At 36.3% G+C, this 23,800-nt stretch overlaps 1 protein-coding gene across 2 annotated transcripts in view; it reads left to right on the forward strand.

The window, feature by feature from the left end:
* Positions 1–20,691, forward strand: part of PDE4D (phosphodiesterase 4D) — a 316,303-nt gene extending 295,612 nt beyond the window's left edge. For both annotated transcript variants that reach the window (XM_083883303.1, XM_083883304.1), the window contains exons 7-15: positions 3,374–3,467; positions 7,236–7,408; positions 8,371–8,469; positions 8,558–8,722; positions 10,356–10,455; positions 14,132–14,286; positions 14,812–14,934; positions 15,284–15,466; positions 16,039–20,691. In XM_083883303.1, the coding sequence (XP_083739429.1) occupies positions 3,374–3,467; positions 7,236–7,408; positions 8,371–8,469; positions 8,558–8,722; positions 10,356–10,455; positions 14,132–14,286; positions 14,812–14,934; positions 15,284–15,466; positions 16,039–16,452 (1,506 nt within the window). In that variant the 3' untranslated portion in view covers positions 16,453–20,691. The remainder of the gene's footprint in view (positions 1–3,373; positions 3,468–7,235; positions 7,409–8,370; positions 8,470–8,557; positions 8,723–10,355; positions 10,456–14,131; positions 14,287–14,811; positions 14,935–15,283; positions 15,467–16,038) is intronic.
* Positions 20,692–23,800: the final 3,109 nt, after the last annotated feature.

Genomic DNA, 23,800 nt, shown 5'->3' on the forward strand with positions numbered 1-23,800 from the left:
ACATACGAAGTATTAATTCCAGGAGGCCAAATGATGAGATTGTGGATTCTAGCCAAGTTTCAAGCACTTAGGGCTATTTCTTGGACAAGTAAAATAGTGTTGGCTCATGGATGTAACCAGCTTCTCTGGTTGGCAATAAGAGCTTGTGGGAGCCATGTGAGAGGCAAAATTTTATTGTAAAGTAATTGTGCAGAGCTGTGTAAATAGGTAGATCTTTGAAAGAGTGATTATGTATGTGTGCACTTGGGCCCAAATTAAATCTTTGAGAAACAGGTAAAATTGGGAAAAATAATGGGGTTAAATTTGGGGTTGCTGTTTTGATTTTTTTTTCTTAGAAAAAGGTTTTTTTCCTCAAAAGGCAAGTTATTAAACATAAGGGGTTTGAGCAACATACAATACAGTGAAACAGAGTATAACCAACAAAAATACCTGAATATCTTGATTGCTGTTTGTCTCTCATGTTTTATTTTTTTAATGTTCTCAAAGAGCATTATTGTTCCGCATCAAAAACTGCTGTCTGCATATGGTCTTCAGCTTCATCTATTCAATGGCAATGGCGTTTGTAAGGCTTTGTCAGACAATTAGAAAATCAAAACAGTTCTCGAAACTCCTGTTTAGTCCAGAAGTTTTCAAAATAAATGTCAATTAAAGTGTTGGTACTGTGGCGTCAGCAACATGTGAAAGAGTGTGAGGAAATCACGCAGCTACAGTTCTTCAAAGCCAAAGGCATCTCCAATTGAATTTGTTCTCAGCAGGAGGGCCTTGCAGAGACTGAGGGACTTGTTTTACTTTACACCCTTGTTCAGCTGTAACGCAGACTATTCTGCAGTTCTCATGCAGATGGTTGAGTTTTCATGTTCTGCTGGCTTGTGGGATGATGGGAGGTGGGAAGATGAGGATTTGTGTCAGACTGGTGGGGAACATGGTATTAGAAAAAAACTGTTATGTACCTTTCATTTGTTGTGAATATTCATACAACAAATATTGAGCTGAAAATTCTTAGAGAACATACACTCCATAAGCTCCATAAGATGTTTCCCAGTGTGTAATAACAAACCTCTCTACCTACTTCCTGCAGTTAAATTTATTATTTGGGGTGGAAAAAAAATTCTTCCCATTTCTTGTGTCATGTAGCTTCAAACACTGATTTGTTCCTCTTTCAAAGCTGTGAATCTTTTAAGAAGAGTACATGCCAGTGGTGGCTAGATGGTCTTTTCTTTCTGAGTGTGGAACATGGCACAATTAGTGTTTTTCTGTACCAACAACAGCATCAGCAAGTTGGGCATTATGTAGAAGGGCTTACTAGGAAACAACCAGGCAGATGAGGATCTATTGAAGTTAGGATCTACTGAACTACCTATTTAAATTAAGGAAGAGAGAATATTGAAGTAGTAACAGATAAACTGATAACATGCTTGGAAGTTAATGTGGTTTTGTCAACTCCTGACATTTTATTACAATTCCTATACACAATTATTTCATTTGAAACTGCAGTCTCTGGAGACAAGTTATTCCATGACATCTTCAGTTCTTGTCTTACTTTTTGTGGGAACAGAGAAAAAGTGTGTAAGTGTGACTTAAGTGTGCAAAGTATTTAAAAGTTTTTAAAGACAGACTTTTAAAAATGGTCTCGGGATTTTTTGGACCAGTGATTTTGTTGCTTGGTAAACTTGACTTGATTTTTCAACATTTGACATTTGTGACAAACATTAGACATTGCTGAAGAGATTGAGACTGGGGTTTTTTTCTAGACTGCATAGCTCTGTAGTTCTCACAGTATGTGTAGCTGTATTTGCAGTATGGTTCTAATTTTCAGACATGTGCTGAGCACTTCCTCTCACATGGATGTATCTGAGATCAAAGCTGAGCCTTTAGCTTGTGACTAAATTAGGATTCAGTCTTTGTAGCTCTGGAACTTCCTGACATGATCACACATCAAGATGGCAGGAAGATGCAGTGGCTAATGGTTAGAATGTTTTATTAAAGATAATTTTGTTGGGCCCATTGTGAGTAATATTGTAATTGGTGGCTTACAAAGATATTGTGCAGAAAATAACACCTTTCACTATGCAAGGCCACTTTGAAGAAATAGCTTTGATGATTCCACTGGAATGGAAATAGAATGGTTAATATTTACTCAGTAGTCTATCTCCTTTGAAGAAGAAAAAAATATAAATTGCCTGTTTTCAACATAGAGAAATGTTTACATGTATATACTCTAAGGGCAGCTATTCCTTGATATAATAGATATTCATGACTGTGAACAAGGTAAAAAGTGATTCTAAAAGTGGCACAAATCATTTGGCTTTGTTAAGAGAAAAGATGACTGAGAAATCTAACAACAAAATGAAGGGATGGCACAATAGGAGGCAAAATTCAATAGTGACAGATGCATGCTAATTTTCATTGGCAAGAGTTGTTTGAATTTTTTAGAAAGTATTGCTGCCTTCTGTTTGTTGGTAATATCAAGATAGAGCTATAGTCAATGAAAATGTGTCTAAGATAGTGAGAGCTGTATTATGCAATTAACCTGTCAAGCATAATACCACAGGATATCATTTCACCCTGGAGTCTAGAAGGAATCAAGAAAGGCTCAGTGATGTGTACCTAATTAATTATACATTTCATGGAATATTAGTATCTGCTTCAGATATCCTTTAGAGTGCCCAGAGTGAATTGCTAACTGAAAGGGAGATAGAAATTATTTCCACAGATGGGTATTTTCTACTCTAATGTTTCTTGGAGATGCTTGCAGTTTTCTGAGATAGTGGAATAGTCAAGTTGTTGGACTGGTTGAATATAATAATTTTAGGTCAGAGACAACAAAATCGACCTATTTTCATATTGGCTATTATGAAAACAATAATATGTTTAGATTGTCTGGAGCAATGTTGTCAAATAATTTTGAATAGATTAATGATGAGATAGATTTGAAATGTTGCCTAATGAATTGCAAAAAATGCAAAAGAAGATTAATTTACAAATCTTGTAAGAAAAATAGTAGAGAACAGCTCCTACATATACATTTGTATTTATTTTCCAAAATAAAATTGAAAAATTGGAAAGACAGTATTGTAACTTACGTGAGTTCAAATGCCTTAGAGGTTTCAGTTACTAGTAGGACACTGTACCTTAGTCATCGAATCACTGTGGGGTATTTTAGAAGGTTAAGAATGACATTGTCCAATCCATGAAAAAATTTGTTTGGGTAAATCATTGGTGTATGTGATTTCTGCTTTCACAGTTGTCTTACTGTAGTACATATTCTTAATGCCATGTTCTTTCCCCAGCTGTAAAGTGACTGCATTTTCTTGTCCTAACTAAAATATATCTTGATGTAACTAACTTTAGACTTTTTTGTTTTCTCTTCCAGTTTAAAAGAATGCTCAACCGTGAGCTAACCCACCTCTCCGAAATGAGCAGATCAGGCAATCAGGTCTCAGAATACATTTCAAACACTTTCTTAGGTAAGATTAAGAAGAGTTAACTTTTTTTGGGGGGGTGGATGTTTATCTCCTTCTGGGCTGTGTTAGAGCCTAAAAGCAAGTGGCTTTCAATATTAATTTCTGCTTTCAGAAACTGTGCATTTAGCATACTGTTGTTAGCATTTGTACAGAGAGGTCAGGTTAGATCCATTTCCTCACGGCTCAATTAATTTGTGTATGTGATTTCCCTATGTGTTTAATTACAGATAAATATTCATGTACATATTACTACTACTATATTGCTAACATATTAAGAAAATAATATAGTGAATTATAGAGAATCACAGAGATTCACAGAATATTCTGAGTTGGAGGGGACTCACAAAGATCATCAAGTCCTACTCTTAAGTGAATGGCCCATACAGGGCTCAAATCTACAACCCTGGCTTTATTAGTGCCATGCACTAACCAACTGGGCAAATCTCAGAGTGGTAATTATACATATATTTATATATTAAAGAGAATTCTGCCACTATATTTTCCTACTGGCATTACTGCAGAGGTTTCAGTGTGCTAGAAGCACATAAGCACATGTAACCTCATAAAATCTCACAGCATGCAGTTAAGATATTTTGGTATTCCCTGCCTGCACATGCACAGTTAGGTGCATGTGACTAAAAAAACATCTGAAAAGACTTTTTCCAGGAAGATTTTTTCAGCTCAAGATCTTGGCGTTCTGGGATGTGAGCATTAACAAAAACCCAACACAATATTACAAAGAATATAGTTCCTTCATCACAGCTTTTTTTTCCCCTAAAATTCATGAAAATCAAGAAAACTTTCTTCCATACTGTTGATTTTGAACATGAAGATAAAGATACTATATCAATCTCAAGACATGTTTTGAGCAAAATACCATTGATTCATGAAGACAGTGTAATAAGAGAGACGCAGTCAAATACACCTAAATTAGGATAAGGAGTAGCTTAAAAAGTGATAGTCACACATGTTAAAATCCATCTTATTCTGTGTGAGATACCATTGCTGGTGCCTTTTGTGGCTTTTTTGAAAAAAGTGGTGTTTTTGTAAAGCACATTTTTCCTGTCTCCCTGTCCCAAATGGATGGCTGAATGTGTCTGTCCAGCTCGCCTGTGTGTGTCAACTGCTGCAGCACAGCAGGGGTTCAGACACTGGGAGAGGGATAAGCCTCTGCCATGGGGAAGCAATACTGCCCAGCCTCAGATGCCCTGAAAACCACAGTGTGCACTTGCCTGAAAGGATGACCCACTTAGGCTGTGGAGACTGAGATGCCAGCTTCTGCTTGCTTTCACTTGAAAGCTTAAGACTTACTTTGACAGGGTAAAGAAATGCATCCGTCAGCCTTTTGCAGATCTTGGTCTCGAGCAGAAAGAGGGCTGGAAAGGCAATCACTTCTAATTTACTGTACCATGAGTACTGTTTTCTGTCTGCATGAAAAACTAGATACTTAAAACTGTAGGTATAGGAGCATCACAATAGTGAAAGCACCTTATCTGCAGATATATTGCTTAAATATTTTCAATATATGGAGTCTAAGTATATGGGTTCTGAACATCTATGCAAAGAGAAAACTTTCTCTCCCTAGAAATACTTAATGAGTTTATTATCTAATATACTTAATACATAACTTACCTTCTCAATATCTACAAACTTTCTCCTGTTAGGTAGGCTTCATGAGAAAACAGAGTTTTCTGTTCTTCTTTTTTAAAAAACAAACTAAGAAACAAAGAAAAAACCAAACAAACAAACAAAAAAAAGCCCACCAAAACCAAACTGTTTTCCTTTATGGCTATATGAATGTTTGAGTTTATTTATAATGACAAAAAATATAATCTGTGTATAAGACATAAAGCTCCTACATTGTGTATAATAATACACAACATTTTTCTTTTTCAGCACCAATAACCTGTTTTCTATGAATGGAAAATGGAGAACCTGCCATTGAGCATAGCATAAATAGGGTCAAAATGGCAAGCTGTCTTTTCTGAATGCTCAGATGGGCACAGCCCTGTGTGCTCAAAGTTGCAAAAGCAGAGGCAGTCCCAGGGAGTTTCTCTGGAGACCTAAAGTCGTTCAGACAGACACTTCCTTTCACTTGAGTTAGTCTGACAGCTCAGCTTACGAACCTCTGTTTGATGGGTCTAAACTTTGTGCATATGACTGAAACCATAAACATCAAAGCACAGGCACAAGTCACAGCTCCTCATCTGTTGTCAGTTTGCACCAGACAAGGGCTGCCATGCTCTGCCTCCCCTTTTTCCTCCTTACAAGGAGAGTGCTCAAGTATGATGGGGTAGTTGAGGGACTCAGTGCCACAGGCTACAACCTGGTGACGTTTCCAAAGTCTCTTCTTCATTGTGATTTCTTTGGAATTTGAAGTGTCCATTAAATGTACCTACTAAAGAGCAATTAAAAAAAAAAAAAAAAAAAAAAAAAAAAAAAAAGGAGAAAAGAAAGTAAAGAAGCAGACATGTAACAAGCTGGTAATTAGAAATGGACTTGCTAACCTCATCTGTGGTTTCCATGTCTGTATTGGAAATGAATATTGCAGAAAGGAAAGAGTACACATGTAAAAATCCCAGATTTCCTTACTTTCTTTTCAAATTTTATTTTAGTTTAAGGTGTATTTCAGTTGTTTTGACTCATCATTTGTGTCAGAAACATCTTTTCTGGATTTTTGTGGTTTTACTGATATATTCTTTGAATTCTAGAGAAGGTGGAGATACATTTCAACAAGAAAAATAAATAATTTGAAGGGAGACATTAAACTCTAGATTGAAATACAGTATGAATAAAAGGAACAAAAATTAATTCATGTTCCTAATAGTTTTTTCAGAAAAGCCCTTCATTGCACTAACTTGGGTTTCTTTGGGGCAAAAATTTGCAGTACTCCACAACCCCATACTATTTTTGCAGCAATCATGTGGCAGTTGCCTAAATATACTCTCAGTTTAATTCTTTTCTTAATTAAATCTTAATATACTCTCAATTTAATTCTTTTCTACAGTTTTGCTGGCACATATATTGATAAATTTTATTAAGTGGTGCTGCTGATACTGCTGGGGAGGCAAAAGCCCGCAGCAAAATTCAGAGATTAACAGAGCACTTGTTTTGTCATTATTATTAGCTCTAGTTGGGAGGTGCAGAAAAGCTGCATTGGTAGCATGAACTGCCAGCAATCCAAAGGGCTTCTGGATCTGGCTGGCAAGAGGCTTTCCAAGTTGTACAGTCTTAGCAGACAGAACCAGTCCACAAGTATTAAATCCTTCCAGTCCTGAAAAAGTTTGCTAAAAGTTTACATGAGGACACACACGGACAGTTTTTGAAATAAAATTGCAGAGAATGTTTCTCCTGAATAAAAGAAACAAAGTGGTTGGTTTTTTTTTTTTTTTTTTTTTTTTTTTTTTTTTTTTTTTTTTTTCTTGCAAAATGTATTCCTGTGCGGTTGTAATAACGTTTTTATACTGAGATGATTGACCCTTTCTACAGCACTAGGGATATGGCAGAAGTGGTAATCAGTCACAAGTTGCTTTTAAAGCCAATTCAGAAATAATGAGGCAATTTGAGTGAAAGAGATCTGCTTGTACTGAAGTATAGGTCTATATTTAACTTTTCATGAGTTTAGTGATCTTGATAGAAAGAATCTATTGCAAAACCTTAAAAGAAATTTTTCTAAGTATTAAAAAGTCCATAAGGTGCAACTCAACAATTATTTTTATAATATTTATAATTCTTATATAAATTATTCTCTTTTTATTCATTCTTTTGAAGACAAGCAACATGAGGTTGAAATCCCTTCTCCAACACAGAAAGAGAAAGAAAAAAAGAAGAGGCCAATGTCCCAGATCAGTGGAGTCAAAAAACTCATGCACAGCTCCAGCCTAACTAATTCCAGTATTCCTAGGTTTGGAGTTAAAACAGACCAAGAAGATGTCCTTGCCAAGGTAGAGAATATATATCCTTGAATTTATAGAAACAGAGTGTGGACTTTTCAGTATTATTCTGTCCTCTGCATATACACATTGATTTCAAGTTGCAGGACCAAGCATTGATATCACTTGAAATAATCCAAATTTGTTGGAGTGGAAGAATAGCAAGTCAAATCAGAATCAGACCTTAAGGGTTAATTTCAGCATGAAGCCAATTTCATCTGGAAATGGAATTTAAATTAGCATTTGTATATGCATTATGAAAGCTGCCTATTCATAAATAGTATCTGAAGATTGAAGAGTAAACAAACTGTATGATGTCACAGGAATGAAAATGTATAGATAGCAAACTTATTTTTTAAAAATGCACAAGGATATATAGCATTAGAGCTACCCTTCCCATTTTTAGCTGTATCATTTTATGTACATCTTTTCTCTTATTTTTAATTAAATTTCTTATTATTTTTTGCACCAGCAGCTAACTACTTAGAAATAACAGAAAATTGCTATAAAAGGTTTTTAATCGAGTTTTTCATTCTAAAATATGCATATCCTAACATTTATAGAAATCTTATTTGAAGAGTGTTTCTGAGAACCAGGGAGAAAGCAGCAGAGCTGCAGCATCTGTGGAGGTTTTCTCCCCACTGAACTTCATTGTCAATGGACAGTGAGAAAGCCAAACCTGTTAGCTGAACTCATTCAAGATACTGTAGAATTTTTCCCTGTGGACCAATCCCGCTTAAGAAGCAGTCTTTCCTGCTTAGACAAATAAAATCTGAAAAATGGTAATATCAGATGTAAATTCTGTTATTGCAAGATTAGTAGCAGCTGCAGAGTTTAGCCCTTGCAAAGTTTAGCATGTAGCTTGCACAGTGGCCAGGTTTAAATGAGTCCTCTGTTTATAATCGCTTCTCTCAAAAGTTGCAGGAATTTTCTGTGTTAGGTTTCAACCTGTTCATTGCTTGATTCTACTCTAGGAACTTGAAGATTTGAACAAGTGGGGCCTTCAGGTTTTTAGAGTAGCAGAGTTATCTGGGAACAGACCTCTGACTGTCATCATGCACACTATTTTTCAGGCAAGTAGTAGAAATCATGCTGCTGTTTTTCTTGTCTTGGAGGCTGTTGTGTGCGTTGAAATTTAATTGTTTTCCATTACTTTTGTAGGAGCGGGACTTGTTAAAAACTTTTAAGATTCCAGTAGATACCTTAATAACTTACCTGATGACCCTGGAAGACCATTACCATGCAGATGTGGCGTATCACAATAACATACATGCTGCAGATGTTGTTCAGTCAACCCATGTCCTCCTATCAACGCCAGCATTAGAGGTAAACTACACTGAAGAAAAAAAGTGGTAATTGAGAGAGAAGGGATACAGTGAGAGTCTTCTAAACTAAATATTAAAGATCTTAGTTTCTGCAGTGTTTTTAAAAGGAATCTTAGCATTTCTTTAATGATTTCTGTTATTTTAAAGATATTTTGTGAGGATTGAAGTTACATGTAAATATTGTGCAGAAAATATCACATCTTTTCAGTTTAAATCATATAGATTTTTTCTGTCATAACCTTTTTCACTGTAACACAATGCATATCTTGTTTCCACCATCTTATTATTTATGCTACATACTGTTCTGTAGTAATTTCCCATGTGGGGCTCTATCTAACTATAGTAAGTGGATTTTCTTAGGAAAGTTTATTTTTCTGATCTGGAAAGACTATTTTGTATTTATTTCTAAGACAGATTGTACTAAAGAACATGTACTAAATTTTCACTGGACTATCTCTTTTTTTACCCTCCTCCCTCCCCCCTCCCCATAAATAATTCAAAATTGTTGGGAAAAAAACCCCTAATCTGTTCTTTTTTTACCCATTATCTTCTTGAAAGTTCTTAAATCTCTGAAGTAGAAGGATGTGAAAGTTGGAGATTTTCCCTATTTTAAGCACACTTCAGGTGTTACCATAGCAAATATTGATGTTGCTATATCCCAGCAAATGGTTAGAAAAATTCAGGTAAAGGAAGCAGTATAAATTTTATTAGTTCAAAAGGATTTACCTTCATTTTTAAGAAGGGCTACATTTTGACTCTTTCCTACAATGTTACTGAATACATGTTTTACCTTCTTCTTAAAAAGAGAGTTATAGGTGGAATTTGTTAGCAGGTTTGGATCTTCAAAGACTTGGAAATCTCTTGAGAAAGATTTTCTTGCTCAAGAAGAGAGATCAGATAATGCTCTTAAAACACCACTGGCTTTGACACACAGCTGAACTAGTCATCACTAAAATTTTTGGGTTTTTTTCTAGATCAGCTTTAGCCAGTGAAATGGCAATGTCTGCCCAGTGCCACTGCTGGTCTATGCACTTCTGAGGTGTCCTTGGTCAATTTTAAAAGCATTTCCATCATGTGGGTGCTGACAACAGGACTCTGGGCTCAGTGACATTCCAAGTTCATTGCAGTCCTCTTTCCCTGTCTTCCTAATAATGTCATACAAAAGGAAAATCAGTAAATACTACATAAGATGTTTTGTAGTCTGTCACTATTTCCTTTAGCATTGTATAGGAAATATGCATCTTTCAAGTACAGGACAATACACAGAAGTCAGGCTGAAATATTTAACTTTAATTTGTCCTATAAGTCAGAAACCTGTACTTAAAATTGTCTAATAAAGGTAGATTTATTTACAGACTGAAGCTGAAAATACTTCAGTTGTGACAGAATTTCATGATGCTCTTTGTATGAAGTACAAATCACTTTGCTTTAGCCAAACTTGAAATATTTATGAAATTCTACATAATTGATGATTTTACAAAGAGTTTGATAGCTTGTGTGTAAAGTCTCTAGAGATCAAGATGTATTTCAAATGTGTTTTGCTTGTTCACATCCAGATTCAAAGTAGAGTCCTTTTTGCTGAAAACACTTTTTCACTGGTTAGTGATTGTCGTTTCTGTTTCATTATATTCTAGGCAGTGTTCACGGATTTGGAGATTCTTGCAGCAATTTTTGCCAGTGCGATACATGATGTGGATCATCCTGGGGTTTCAAACCAGTTTCTTATCAATACAAGTAAGTTTGATGTTTAGTGGTTTTCTCAAAAGTTTGCTGTGAGGTCTGCACATAACGCCTGAAAAATACACAGTTCGTTCCTTGTTTGCTTCTAACTTTTCTCAGTAGATAGGTAGATAAACTTGATATTACTTTACATTTTTTGTAACTTTAAAAATAATTTACATAGTACTTTAGAGGTAATTTACATAGCAAGAATTACTTTCTTGCTATGTAAGAGGTGTGAACTATAAACCTGGCATTGTTCCAATGTATTGCATGTTGTCTCTCCTGGAAACCTATTTGATTTACATTGAACAGATAACATTTTAGGAAGAGAATGAAGGAACATTAAAACAAACAAACAAACAAACAAACAAACAAAGGCAAGACAAGAGTTTATGTATTTATTTTGGAAACATGTGACATGACCAAGCATAGAGATTCAGAAAACAGAAAAGCAAGTTTCTTTTTAGCAAACAGAGAGTCAGAACAATCTTTGCCTGGATCCTATACTTGGCTTTTGATCCCTCATGCCTTGTAACCTGAATTTCCTCACCCTGTTTCTGCAGCTATTATAAACCTCTTTGGTTTTTTTCTGACCCTAATGTCATCTCCAAATTTGAAACCCAGTAGTCTAGTGCTTTCCTCAAGGCTGTTGTCTGCAGCATTGCTGAACCTCTATCCCCTCCTTATTCATCTACTGAAAGAAAAACACTGCTAACTTTATTGAACATGATCATGACATATTTACTCAATGGTTTGTTGACCCAGTGGCAACCTGCTTGGATTTTGTTGACTTATGTCACTATTATCAGTGGGTAGCACTTTGTACATCAGTAAAAGTTCCATCATACTATGCGTCCTCTGCTCTCTGACAACTTCCCCTTTTAGGATAACTGACCCAGAAGTGCCAAGTTTAAATAATGCTAATAATCCAAGCACAGAAAAAAAAAGCAGCAGAAATGGAAACATACTTAGGGTTGTGTATTTGACCTGTCTGGTTGCACATTTATAGATACTGTCACTTCTGCATATGGGTGAATTTATTTCACAGATGTTAAAACAGAATGACCGCAAATCAGGAGTAGCATTTGAAGAAGGGAGGTCCCCCTCTGACTCATTGCTGCTGTATATTCAGATACGACATGCGCTTGAGTGTAACCTGCACCTAGTTTTATTTGTCTCAATGTCCTAAGGGCCACCCTATAATGAAATTGAATTCAATGACTCATTTGCATGGAAGAGGATTAAGATTGACTCTGGAATTTTTGTGCTTTACTGGGGACCAGTACAGTTCAGCAGTGTAGTAACAGGCAGAGAGTGAATTGAGCTTTGTGCCAAAAAAGGTGTATAATACCTGAATTCTTAAGAGTGGGGATATGCAAGTAAAACTTTTTTTTGCTTGTTGAGTCAGAAATTGAGTACCAGGTCAGATTGGTGGGTCCAAGGTTCTATGAGGAAACCAGTGCATTTGGTTTCCTTCCTTCCTTAGGTTTAAGAGGGTTGACTTAGTTGAAGGGATGAATAGTAGTGCATAAAGCTTTTACTTCTAGTTAGACAGACTGAAATTCAGCTAATGTAGGAGTCATACTCATGCTGATAATTACTAGATTAGAAAATATATGTTATTTTTCTCAATTCAGCTTTTGATAAAGGAAGCTTATGTGTCAGTCAAGTAAAAACACTAATTGAAACTGCTGTTACAAAGCTGAAAGAAACAAAGCAATTTTGTTTCTTTAAAATTGTTCTGTGTATGAGGAATAAACTGCAGGGACAGAGACAGAAAAAGATCATCTAATGTTGGTCTCTGAAATCCAAAATTTTCCTAACCTCTAGAAGATAACATACACGCCACTTCCTTCTAATTTTGTTTTTCCAGTGGACTGAACAATGTATGAAGATTTCACTAAATATAAGAATGCATTTTTATAAAAATGATAGACTTAGTTACTTAAAGTATGTACATACTTGCCATATTTTCGTCTTATTTTTTATTATTAGTCTTGTGATTTTTCTGACTATTATTTTCCTTTTTAAAGTCTGTTACAGAGTTGTCTACTAAACTGGTCCCTCTTGAATGCTATTAAAGAACAAACAAATATGAAGGATAATAGCATCCCAGAAAAATAATCTTGAATATTATATTGTGTTACAGAGGTTACCAAGGGGAACTTTCTTCCATTTTTACATCCATTTTGGTGTTGAGTGCATTTTAGCTGTAGCTAAAAAATGCACTGAAATGCACTCTGTAGCTCCAGCTCTTCCAAAGTATTTTGGCAATGTGGAGTGTTTTGTTGTTGCAGCAAATCAGAAAGCAGTTTGAAAGGAAAATAAACTAATGCCTGTTTTCTTCCTAAGAAAAAAAAGTATGAAAGCTTTGTATGTGTTCTGTGAAAGACAATAGAGAGATCATTTTACAAACTTGCTTTCTTTCTAGTTCTGCTGTGATGGTTTTGCTGCCTTTGGGGTAAGGAAAGGCTGAGGAAGACTTTTCTGATTGAACAGATCGATTTATTTGAGACAGGAGAGGAAGACAGCAGGAGAATAGATAATGAGATTAATGAAACTTGAAGATTTGAAGATCAAAGCTTTTAGAGGCCTCCCATTGAATCAGAGGCATTTTAAAACATAGCTGATGTAAAAGAAGAAAAGAGGACAAAGAATGGAATAGACTGATATATGTCTAGACTTAGCATAGAACAGCTGTAATAAATAGAAGTTAATATAGCATATAAAAAGTATGACTGCAGGAAAAGTATTTGAGGGTTTTTTGTGATAGAATTATTTAAAAGCTGTATCTTAAAGCATATGCAGGGTTCATGGGTTAAAGCTAAAGCTGTGCAAAAAGTTCTGTAACTGCTTCAGTTTTCCAGAGCTGTGTCTTCAGCAGCTCTAAGCTGACCCTACAGCTGTGCCTTAGCACAGGCATGTCTAGGGAAGTGTTATTGTCACAGCCATGTGGGGTAAGAATAATTCCACTGCTCAGGACAGTATTAGAGAGAGCATCAGAGACTGACCATGCTCAGACACAAGGCAGCAGGCAGGGACACTGCCTGCAGTTTCATACCACATGAAAAAGACAGAAGCATAGCTGTTAGCACCCTACCAGCCTTCTGTTGTCACCAACTAATGACTGTGAGCCTAGTTCACCAGACATCTGAGTGTCTTAGATAACTGCAGAAAGACATGATTTGAAAACCAAGAAGCAGGTGCTCTGCAGCAGACCTGCAGAAAAGCCTCAGCTGAGTATTCCCAGGTCAAAGTGCTGGAAAGCTGAAACTTGACTAACAATAGAATTTTAGATGTTGTGATGGAGAGAGGCATGAGAAGACAACACATCAGTGTGTTTTACTTGAGCTGTGTTTATGCATATATTATGCATATAATGTTTTCTAAGTTACCTCATGCAGATATGAAAATTTAATCTGATATTTATTTTTCTTATATTTTTTTCTTACTTGCCACTCCAGGCATGTGTACATGCGTCATTGCAAAGCCTTTTCTTTGTTTTGCTCAACATAGTTTGGCTTGACCTAGTAAGATATTCAGTCAATAAATTCTGTAACTTTCAGGGCTGTTACTAAAAGTTTATCTGTAAATCCTTTTATGCATGTAGTGAATTTGAAAAAGATCTTAAGGGATTTGGTAGAAGCACAGGCTTTAGTAACGTTCTGCCCTGCAATTGTTATTGCAGATTCTGAGCTCGCCTTGATGTACAATGACTCATCAGTACTGGAGAATCATCACTTAGCTGTGGGTTTCAAGCTGCTACAGGAAGAAAATTGTGACATTTTCCAGAATTTGACCAAAAAACAGAGACAATCATTGAGGAAAATGGTCATTGACATTGTGAGTTTTGAGACTCCATCTTCCATAGAGCTAGAACATTGAATAATGAAGCACAGAAGCATTTTATGATAAATTACATGTCATCAGGCCCGTAAACAATGAAGTGAAAGTTTGAAGTTTTGTCATGTCTTACCCAGACACAAATAGTGCATTCTTTTAAGTTTCAATAACTTTCTATTCATTTCTAGAAGGTATACAATTATGTTTTGAGCTGGTTTTGTACTGACATGTATGCCTTCCTACCATCACAGTTAGAAACTTGCTACTGAATTAATAATGAATTTGGGCTGACCATTCTGAACAATGCTGAACAATGATTTTTGTCATATTCTTAAAATAACTGATATGAGAACCTATTATTATCAACCTACAGGACTCATACTCATATCATATATTCATACATGGAAGCTATGGTTTCCTTCCAAAACTGTTGATTTATATGTTCAATTATTTTTCAAAAAAAACCCCATAGAATCATTTACATAGAGTTCAATTTTTGGTTTTGTTTCTTTTTTTTTTTTCTAGGTACTTGCAACAGATATGTCTAAGCATATGAATCTACTGGCTGATTTAAAAACTATGGTTGAAACTAAAAAAGTGACCAGTTCTGGTGTCCTGCTTCTTGATAACTATTCAGACAGGATTCAGGTAAGGAAATGCATCTGAAAATGGTCATTTGTATTACATACTTAATAACATTGTCCTCCCTATTCTCCAGCATGGATTAGAGTTGTCTCTTTCACATCATGATTTTATGCTTTCCTCTGTTTCCTCCCTGGACTAAGTGATATGGTCTAAGTGACATTTTGGGAGACTAAAAAAGTACTAGGGTAGTTCAGGATTAAATGAGGGTTTGACCTTCCAATTATCAAAAAGTGATTCTCTTTCTCACAAGGATTTTGTGACCTTTTTTGTTTTATAGTTACCAGAAATGTAAATAAAAAAGGAGCTGCTTTTCTTCAGTGCAATAACACCACAGATGTTCAATCTGTTCTAGGTTCTTCAGAATATGGTGCACTGTGCAGATCTGAGCAACCCCACCAAGCCGCTCCATCTCTACCGCCAATGGACAGACAGAATAATGGAGGAATTTTTCCGTCAGGGAGACCGGGAAAGAGAGAGGGGAATGGAGATAAGTCCCATGTGTGATAAGCACAATGCATCTGTAGAAAAATCACAGGTAATTGATTTGCTAAGATGGTAAAACCTTTTAGAAGAAAAGGATGGTACATAGTCATGTTTTGATTAATTTCTGAATTCACTTCTTCCTTTTCTTCCTCTGAGTTAATTAATTCGGTTCTTCAGTAGTAAGTGAGGCAAATTGAAATTTTTACTGTGAAACCATAGTGCATGTTACTATGTTTGCTGAATGGATTCCATCACTGTTCTGACCTGAAAAGCAGCATACACGCCAAAAGAGATTATTGTACAGCTGATTGGGCTTTCCTTCAGAAACAGGATATAAAGCACGTATTTGGCTCACTAGATGCAGTGGAGTTGTTTGGAATGAGCAGTTCACTTGAAAACAAATCCTTTCCATGCCCTCACCTAATATTCTGGATCAGAAAATGTATTTTTAAAAATATTTTTTAAATAATTTTGAAAATTTATTATATAAACTAGTATGGTTTCCTTTCAGCCACCTTTAAGGGTAATGTGTCTTGTGTCTCTTCCTAGCAATATATTTTTCATCCTTTGCATGACTTATTCATTTCACTGTGAATAATCATGTTCTTGTGTTATTTGAAACAGGTGGGTTTTATAGATTACATTGTTCATCCTTTGTGGGAGACATGGGCAGATCTCGTTCACCCGGATGCCCAGGATATCTTGGATACACTGGAGGACAACCGAGAATGGTACCAGAGCACAATCCCTCGAAGTCCCTCTCCTGCACCTGAAGAAAAGGAAGAGGGAAAGCAGGGTCAAACTGAAAAATTCCAGTTTGAATTAACACTGGAGGAAGATGGTGAGTCAGACACCGAAAAGGACAGTGGAAGTCAAGTAGAAGAAGACACCAGCTTCAGTGACTCCAAAACTCTTTGCACCCAGGATTCAGAATCCACTGAAATTCCTCTTGATGAGCAAGTAGGGGAAGAAGTGGAAGAGGAGGAGAACCAAACAGCAGAGCCTTGTGTGGTAGAAGAACATTCTCCTGACACATAACAATGAAAACTCAGTCTCTTTCTCTCTTGCTCTCTCCCTTTCTTTTCCCCTTTCTCTCTTTTATGTTCATGTTTTTTTTGGAGGGGGGAGGTGAGGTTGAGGCAATTTCAGTTTTGTTTTGGATTTGTTTTTGTTATTTTTATTTTTTTTAAATGTAGGTAATGATTTCCAAAAGTGTATGTCACATACTACAACCATGGTCAGAACTTGGTGTTACCTGCCAGGATGATTGTTGATCAAAACTGAAGTTGATGACTCAGTTTGGCACTCAGGAATATTGTAACCAGAATTTTCACCTCCATGGCGTCAGAAAGCAGGGGGAGAACCTCCATAAATTACATTCTAATAAGGTCTCTATTTGGCAGATTCCATTAAATAAAGCAAATGCTTTCAGAGGAGTACCACCTGCCAAACGAATGTCGGTGTGCTTTGGTAGTTTTTGAATTCATTGTATTGTATTGTAAGACATTTCATAATGTTCATCTGTAGAGAAAACGGACAGAAAAAATATTGAGGTTCCTACTGGAAAACAAATTCACAGAAATGATGGGACACAAATGGGTTCTGTTACCAACATGAGGATAAGCTGTGAAAGTTGCATAATTTTCTAATTTCTAATCTTCTGAGACATTACTGAAAAAAAAAAATGTGACCCAATGGGTTGCACTAACCTCTCCATTTTGTATAATATGTGAAAGAGAGATCTTTTTTAGAGCTTACTTTTATTAAATATACCAAGGTATTATATTTTAAAAAACCCACTTTCATCTGCCACTGGTTATTTTTTTCCAAAGAGTAACTTACAAATTTTCAGTACAAATCTGTACTACACTGGATAATACTTCTAGGTTTTTTTTCTTTAGTTCTATTCTTTTTTTTTTTTTTTTTTTTTTTTTTTTTTTTTTTTTTTTTTTTTTTCTTTCTTTTTTGGCACCTTAGAATGTCATGGTAATATTGAGCTGTAAAGGTCTATTATTTTATATATTAGTGAGTTCCATGAATATTATTTGTGTTACATAAAACTTTTTCAGTATAATAGCTCTTTTTGTTTATTTGGTTTTTTTATCACAATTTTCCCAGATGTGTTAGTGGACTTATGCAGTGCTTTTGCCCTCATAGTGGCCTGATCCTGCCAACTCTGTCTTACTACAAGAATTGGTCCCGGTGATACCAGCTGGGACCACTAACACTAGGATCTGTAGGACTAGAGCCTGTAAATGAGTAATGAATTGTCTTCAGTACAAAAGCACCTCTTTTGCTATTCTAATAAAATCTGTTCCTCTGAAACACAGTTTTTTCAGGCTGCTTTTGTCTGGGAGTTACAGACTGCTAAATCAGAGCAGACTAATACAGTGTATGAAATATTTGTTCTGGTGCAAAAAAGCATTAGTATTCCCAATTTATGATTCCCAGTAACTTTTAATCTGGGTAGCTATCTAGTTAAACCATTTGCTAATCTGAGAGGTGTACAACATAAAAATAATGATTATTTTTTCATGTCTTTGTTGCAAGAAGAGCCAGGCCAGTCTTGTCTTTTTATATTATTATGTTAGTGAGCAGTGCATCCATTAGAGTTGCCATTTTTTCCATGTTATTTCAATCTTAGGTCTTCTCATCCTTTATCCAGTTTGTGCTAAGGGAATCCTACCTTTCAGTTTGATTGGTACTGAAAGCTTCCATGACTTGGAAAGCTAAAGGGAGGTGGGAGTTCATATTTGTCATTTTTCAGTCTTGTTGTTTGACCACATGGAAGAAGAGATTTTATTTCATTCACTTTACTCTTCATTAGATTTGTAGTTTTGAGTCTAAAAGATGGGAATTTTTTGCCTGAGGAGACTAGCAGACTCCCATGCTGTAAAATTCTGTTAAAATGACAATATAAAGATAATTTCTTAACGAAAGGTGATAGCAGCAGCCATTGTTTTCCCTTTGGATTTTTTTTAGCAAATTTGCAGATATGAATGCAGGTACTTTTAAATTACCAGAGATCTAGAATAAAAACCTGTTTTAAATTAATTGGCTAATAGTTCAACTTTTAAATAATTTTTTCATCCTTCTATGTCCAGGTCATAATTTTCTTTACCGTTAGCCCTCACAGGGCCTTAGCACAGAAGATGAAGAAGGAGAAAAACAGTCAAGATAACTCACGGGGTTTTTGTGGTTTTACTTTTTTCAAATTTTTTTTTCACCATTTCTTGCTGAACCGGATCCATCTAAAAGTCCTTTCAGCCCCCAAGAGTGCCTGGAACCTCAGTAGTGGAAAAGCAATATAAATTCCAGAATAACCAGTAGGACCTGGAAGGTTTTGTTTCTGCACTAAATGAAAGTAAATAAACATAAAACCATATTGTGAGATATACACCTGTACATGTGGACAATCAAATCATAGAAAATGATACCATTTTTTAGAGTTGGGGATATAATGCACTGTACAATCTTTTTTTTTCCTCTTTTGCCAAAGTGTGTTTTAGCATTGTACACTGCTTTTAAAAATACAATTTACAAGTGGCTTTAAGTGTTGTGAATATTTTTGCCATAAAAAAAATGCAGTGGTGGATATTGAGTGGGAGGAAAAAAGAAAAATCACCTTGTTTATAACAGTTCACTTTAGCTTGCAAGTTGCTGTACTCAGTAATGCTGTATTTAAATTCTAAAATTGTTTTGTGTCATTAAAAAAGGATAATGAAAGAATATAGATAGAACAAATAGCATTCAGAAGTTTAAAAACTTGAATGAAATGGGTTTTATAGAAAGCTTTGACAGTTCTTTTCAAATGCATTATTTATTTTTTGTGCCATGCATTTTTCTCACCAAATGACCTTACCTGTAATACAGTCTTGTTTGTCTCTGTTTACAACCATGTATTTATTGTAATGTACATACTGTAATGTTAATTGTAAATTATCAGTTCTTATTATAACATCATCCTTGTCAGGGTGGTGTTGCTGTATCTGGAAACTCTTGGTGAGAGAATGACTATTGTGTATACATATTCCTTGTACATTTCTTCTCCTGTAATATATTCAGTGTCACCACAGAGCTCGTTTATGGAAGATTCAAGAGAAGTATAAAATACATAAAGATATATTGATTAAAAAAAGCTGCAGGTCTTTGGTCCCAGGGCTGTGCCTTAACTTTAAACAATATTTTCTTGTTTAGCTGCATTTGAAAGTAAGGTAGCCTTGGGGCTGGGGCTGGGCATTTCTACCATATTTTTAGTTGCTAACCGATGGGGGATACTCTTACGAGCTAATATGTGTAATACTACAATAAATTTTCATTCTTGACCCTGCTGGAAGTTCAAGCTTTTGCAGACTTCTGGTAATGTAATTGTATTGTCTCTGAATATCTTTTTACAGCCTGTAATTGGGGATTATTGCAGCCATTTTTTGTTCCTAAAAAAGATAAATAATTGATGCTGCATTTCAGTGCTGAAATCCACTGAAACAGCTTTGGAAAGCATCTCTAATAAACATTTGATTTTAAGGCATATTGTGAAATGGAATGATCAGAATTAAGAGGGTGTAACTCATACACTTTTACAATTGTCTGTAATGTCTCTTCTTTAGTAGCACAAATGATCACTGTATAAGCAGAATCCATAGTAGGATATACAACTTCAGTCTTGGAAATGCTTTCCAATATTAGTGTTACAAGTAGCCAAAGTTTATTTTATATAAGTGTAGCTAAAGCTTTGTGCAGGTGTGTGTAGCATAGTGCACTAGCTCTCTAGAAGAGCAGTAAACTGTTAGATGTTTTAATAACACTGCTATTAGGTTTGCAGGTTGGACTGAGCAACTCTTGCTGTTTGACTTGTCACACTGCTCCAGATAACTCAGAGCTGGCATCACTGAATTTGCCAGAGTGAGGTAAATTCCTCTTCTCCATTTCAGTGATGCCTAGCCCTTGTAACTTATTCATGAAAGGAGAGATTCTTTTTCAAGAAAAAACAGAATCTCCTTTTTGACACAAACTGTAGATTTTAGCAGCCCTGGCCCAAAGGAATTCGAATGCTTTTGTTTTATATGGTCTAAAAGGGACACTACAACAACAGAAATCCTGAACAATTTCTTGTTACTGTTTTAATTCGGTATTTTCTTTGGGGATGTCTTGAGAGTGGCAACTTGTGTGAACATTGCACATGGCTATTCTTTCACTGGTTTCTTAGCCTCTCTTACAGCCTATGGGTTAGTACTGTACATCAATACCTTCATATGAAATTTTATATGCAATGGAAATAAAAGCATGTGTTGATTCTGCCTAGTTACTGTACTGGATTTTATGGGGGTTTTTTTGAAAGTTAACTTTTTATACATGCATCCCATAGCTTTGACAGCTTAAGAGAAAACACATCTCCAGAATAATTTTACTACTGTATTTTGTCAGATTAGTGTTTCACATAGATTATACAAAATAAATGTGAGCCAGAAAAGTCAATCAAATACAGTATTTCTTAAGGAACCTAATCCACAAAGTTGTGATGTAGAGTTATAATGGAAAGGCATACAAACTTGGTTTTAAGGAAATTTTACCACTGGCTTCAATGGCTTTAAAGAAACTAGATGTCTAGCTATTGTCTAGAGGAGCAATATGCTAGGATACCAGAAAGAAACATAACCAAACAAACAAAAAAAAAGTGTACCACAGTCAAACATTGTCACAATCTCTGTTCCAAGTGGATGATAAAAAGAAATTGCTCTTAAAAATACAATTCATAAATTATAGTGTTTTCTTGGGGAAGAAATGTGATCGTAGCTTGAATCCAAGTCTTACAGGGGTTTTCAGGCACCTTTTAGGTGCCTGGCTTTCAGGACCAGTGTGAGGTTTTGTGGGACTCTGCGTAACTGAAAATAGTTCCTGGTTGAAAAGAAAAAAAAAGTCTATGATCATTTTTTTCCTTAAGTCTCCTAGATCCTTCCTTGGATTTAGGAGTTAGTTTGCAAGGAGAATTAATTCTTAGGACTCCTTTTTATTCACAACTTTGTGTCAGAAAATGCTGATAAGTGCTGTGTGGGGAAGATGAAGGATGCTGCCGTGGGTGGAGAAATTAAATTATGTCTGTCACTCCTGTCAGGCTCCTCCTCGCATGTTTCCAGCAGCCCTAATAAGAAAATGGCTTGCATACATTATGGCTATTATTATAAGGGAGAAGGAGTCCCAAATTATTGTTGACAGAACTAAAACCTTTTCAGTAAGCAGATCAGGTACAACAGTCCTCCATAAGCCTGAAGCTCAAGGCTTCCTTCCTACATCCTCTGGCACTACTTTGTCAGTCTCTGCACATGGAAATAATGCATCAGAACAGAGAACTATCAGAGCAAAACCAAAATGTATCCCCTGTTCCAGTGCAGACAGCTGCTGCTGTAGGAGTTCAGTGTATTTATGAACAAATGAGTCTTCTGTTTCCTAATGAGAAAAATAGTCTGAATAGCTGCAGCTTTGTTTGCTTAATCTCTCTGCAACATGGAAAATGAAAGTCACAGCTACTAGCACACGTAGTGTTTACTGGAATGATCAGTCCAATTTCTCTCCTGCTGTGATTAATTTTGCTTAGGTTTTTCCAGGAAAAAAAAAATAAAAAAAGTTCAAAGATGTTATAAAAGCTTATAAACATTAGCTCAATTTGGTTTAGTCTAAAGAATAAAGAAAATCTCTAGCTTCCTCCTGTCAGACTGGGTGGTAAATCTGCAAAAGTAATAAAGGGAATAGAAAGTCCAAACAGAAATCAGAGTAACAAATTGGAAGCAAAATCTGAGCAGGGAGAAATACTCTCCAACTAAAATAATCTCATCAAAGCCGTCCCATAGCTTGAACATGGACATTAGGAGAACTGAGTTTGAGTTTGATTTTTGTCTCAGTTCCCCGGGTACAAACCTGTATCTATTCTGCCTTTTTGCAGAGCAAATATTTTGAGTACTTTGAAGTTACAATGGTGATAGTAAAAGCTGCTTATTTAGTTAAGAGATGTATATATATAAATTTAAAAAATTGTCCAATACAATGCAAAGTTAATCTCAGCTTTAAAGACCAAAAATGTGGGATGACTCTCTCAGATAAACAAGCCCTTAGCATAGGAAACATCACACATATTAACAACACTTAGTGAAAGCAAGAGGGAGAAGACATGGGAGTCCAGGTAGTGTTAAATATCTAGCGCTGAAAAGCTGGGCAGACAGCAAATACTGAGATCAGAAACTCATCATCCATGTTACTTCCAGTCATAACCCCCATCACTCTCTAACATCTATTGAGTTCAGATTCCTACAATGTCAGCTTCTCTAATTTGCAGCAGAGACCATTTTTTGTTTATGTCAAGAAGTCTGGAGAACAGAATAGAGGTTTTGCAGCATGTAGTAGTCAAACTACAGTGGCATGTCTTATACATGTGCAGGACATGGCTTGCAGCAAATGCCTGTAAGTAAAATAACTCTCAAGTTCATGCTTCATTAGAAATGTTTCATACCATTGTCCATTTTTCCCTCACCAGAATTCCTTCCATAAATATTAATACTTTCTGGTGTTTCTCCCAGGCCTGCTGCTGTCCAGAGACACTAGTGTGGACTCCCTTTAAAAATATGTTGTTGCAGAACCGTTCAGCCTTTGTGTCTGAGTAAGTTAGCAACAAGTCTCAGACCCTCTGGTCTGCTGGGTTTGCTGGTTTCAGTGCTCCATCAAGCAGGAGGAATGGGAGCCTTCTGCACTGTTTCCTTGTGGGATGGCTGCAACAGCCGTCCTGGAGCTCTTCTGCTGCTGATCACCTTGCACAAGCTTCCAGGCTGGAGAAACATAGTGGAGAGAGATTTTTCTCTGACAGTTTGGATGTGCTGCAAAAGCCTCAGGGCTTTGTGCTTGGACAGTGGTGGGAATCACAACCGAGAGCAATGGCACTCTCTGGTGAGGATGAGTGTGAGGGGTGTGGCAGAGCAGCCAGGGTGATGTTTTGGAACATCCATACTGTTGTTTCCCACAGCCAACCTAAAAACTTGGAGGGTCTATTTTAGATAAATCTGAGCAATTTTCTGATGCATTTCTGCAGAGTCCTGCAGCTCTCCTTGTAGTTGCAGCTCTCCATGACATCACTAAAGATGTCTATTTCCCTGAGGAGCAGACATTAGAATTTGTCTCCTTTTAGCAAATGGTACCCTCGTGGTGGTACCCAAACTTTCCTCGGCTGCACAAGATTCAGGAAGAATGCAGATGAATTCCCAGTGACTCCCCACCCGTTTCAGGGCATTCCCACTACTTTCTGGGGGCAGGTGGTGCCCCTGCAGGGATACAGGGGTGCTGCAGGCTGTCCCACAGCCCTGGGCTGCACATCCTGCTGCTCTGCTGCTGCCACAGCACTGCA

Source organism: Zosterops lateralis (genome assembly GCF_965231275.1).
Source record: "Zosterops lateralis genome assembly, chromosome: Z".
NCBI lineage: Eukaryota > Metazoa > Chordata > Aves > Passeriformes > Zosteropidae > Zosterops > Zosterops lateralis.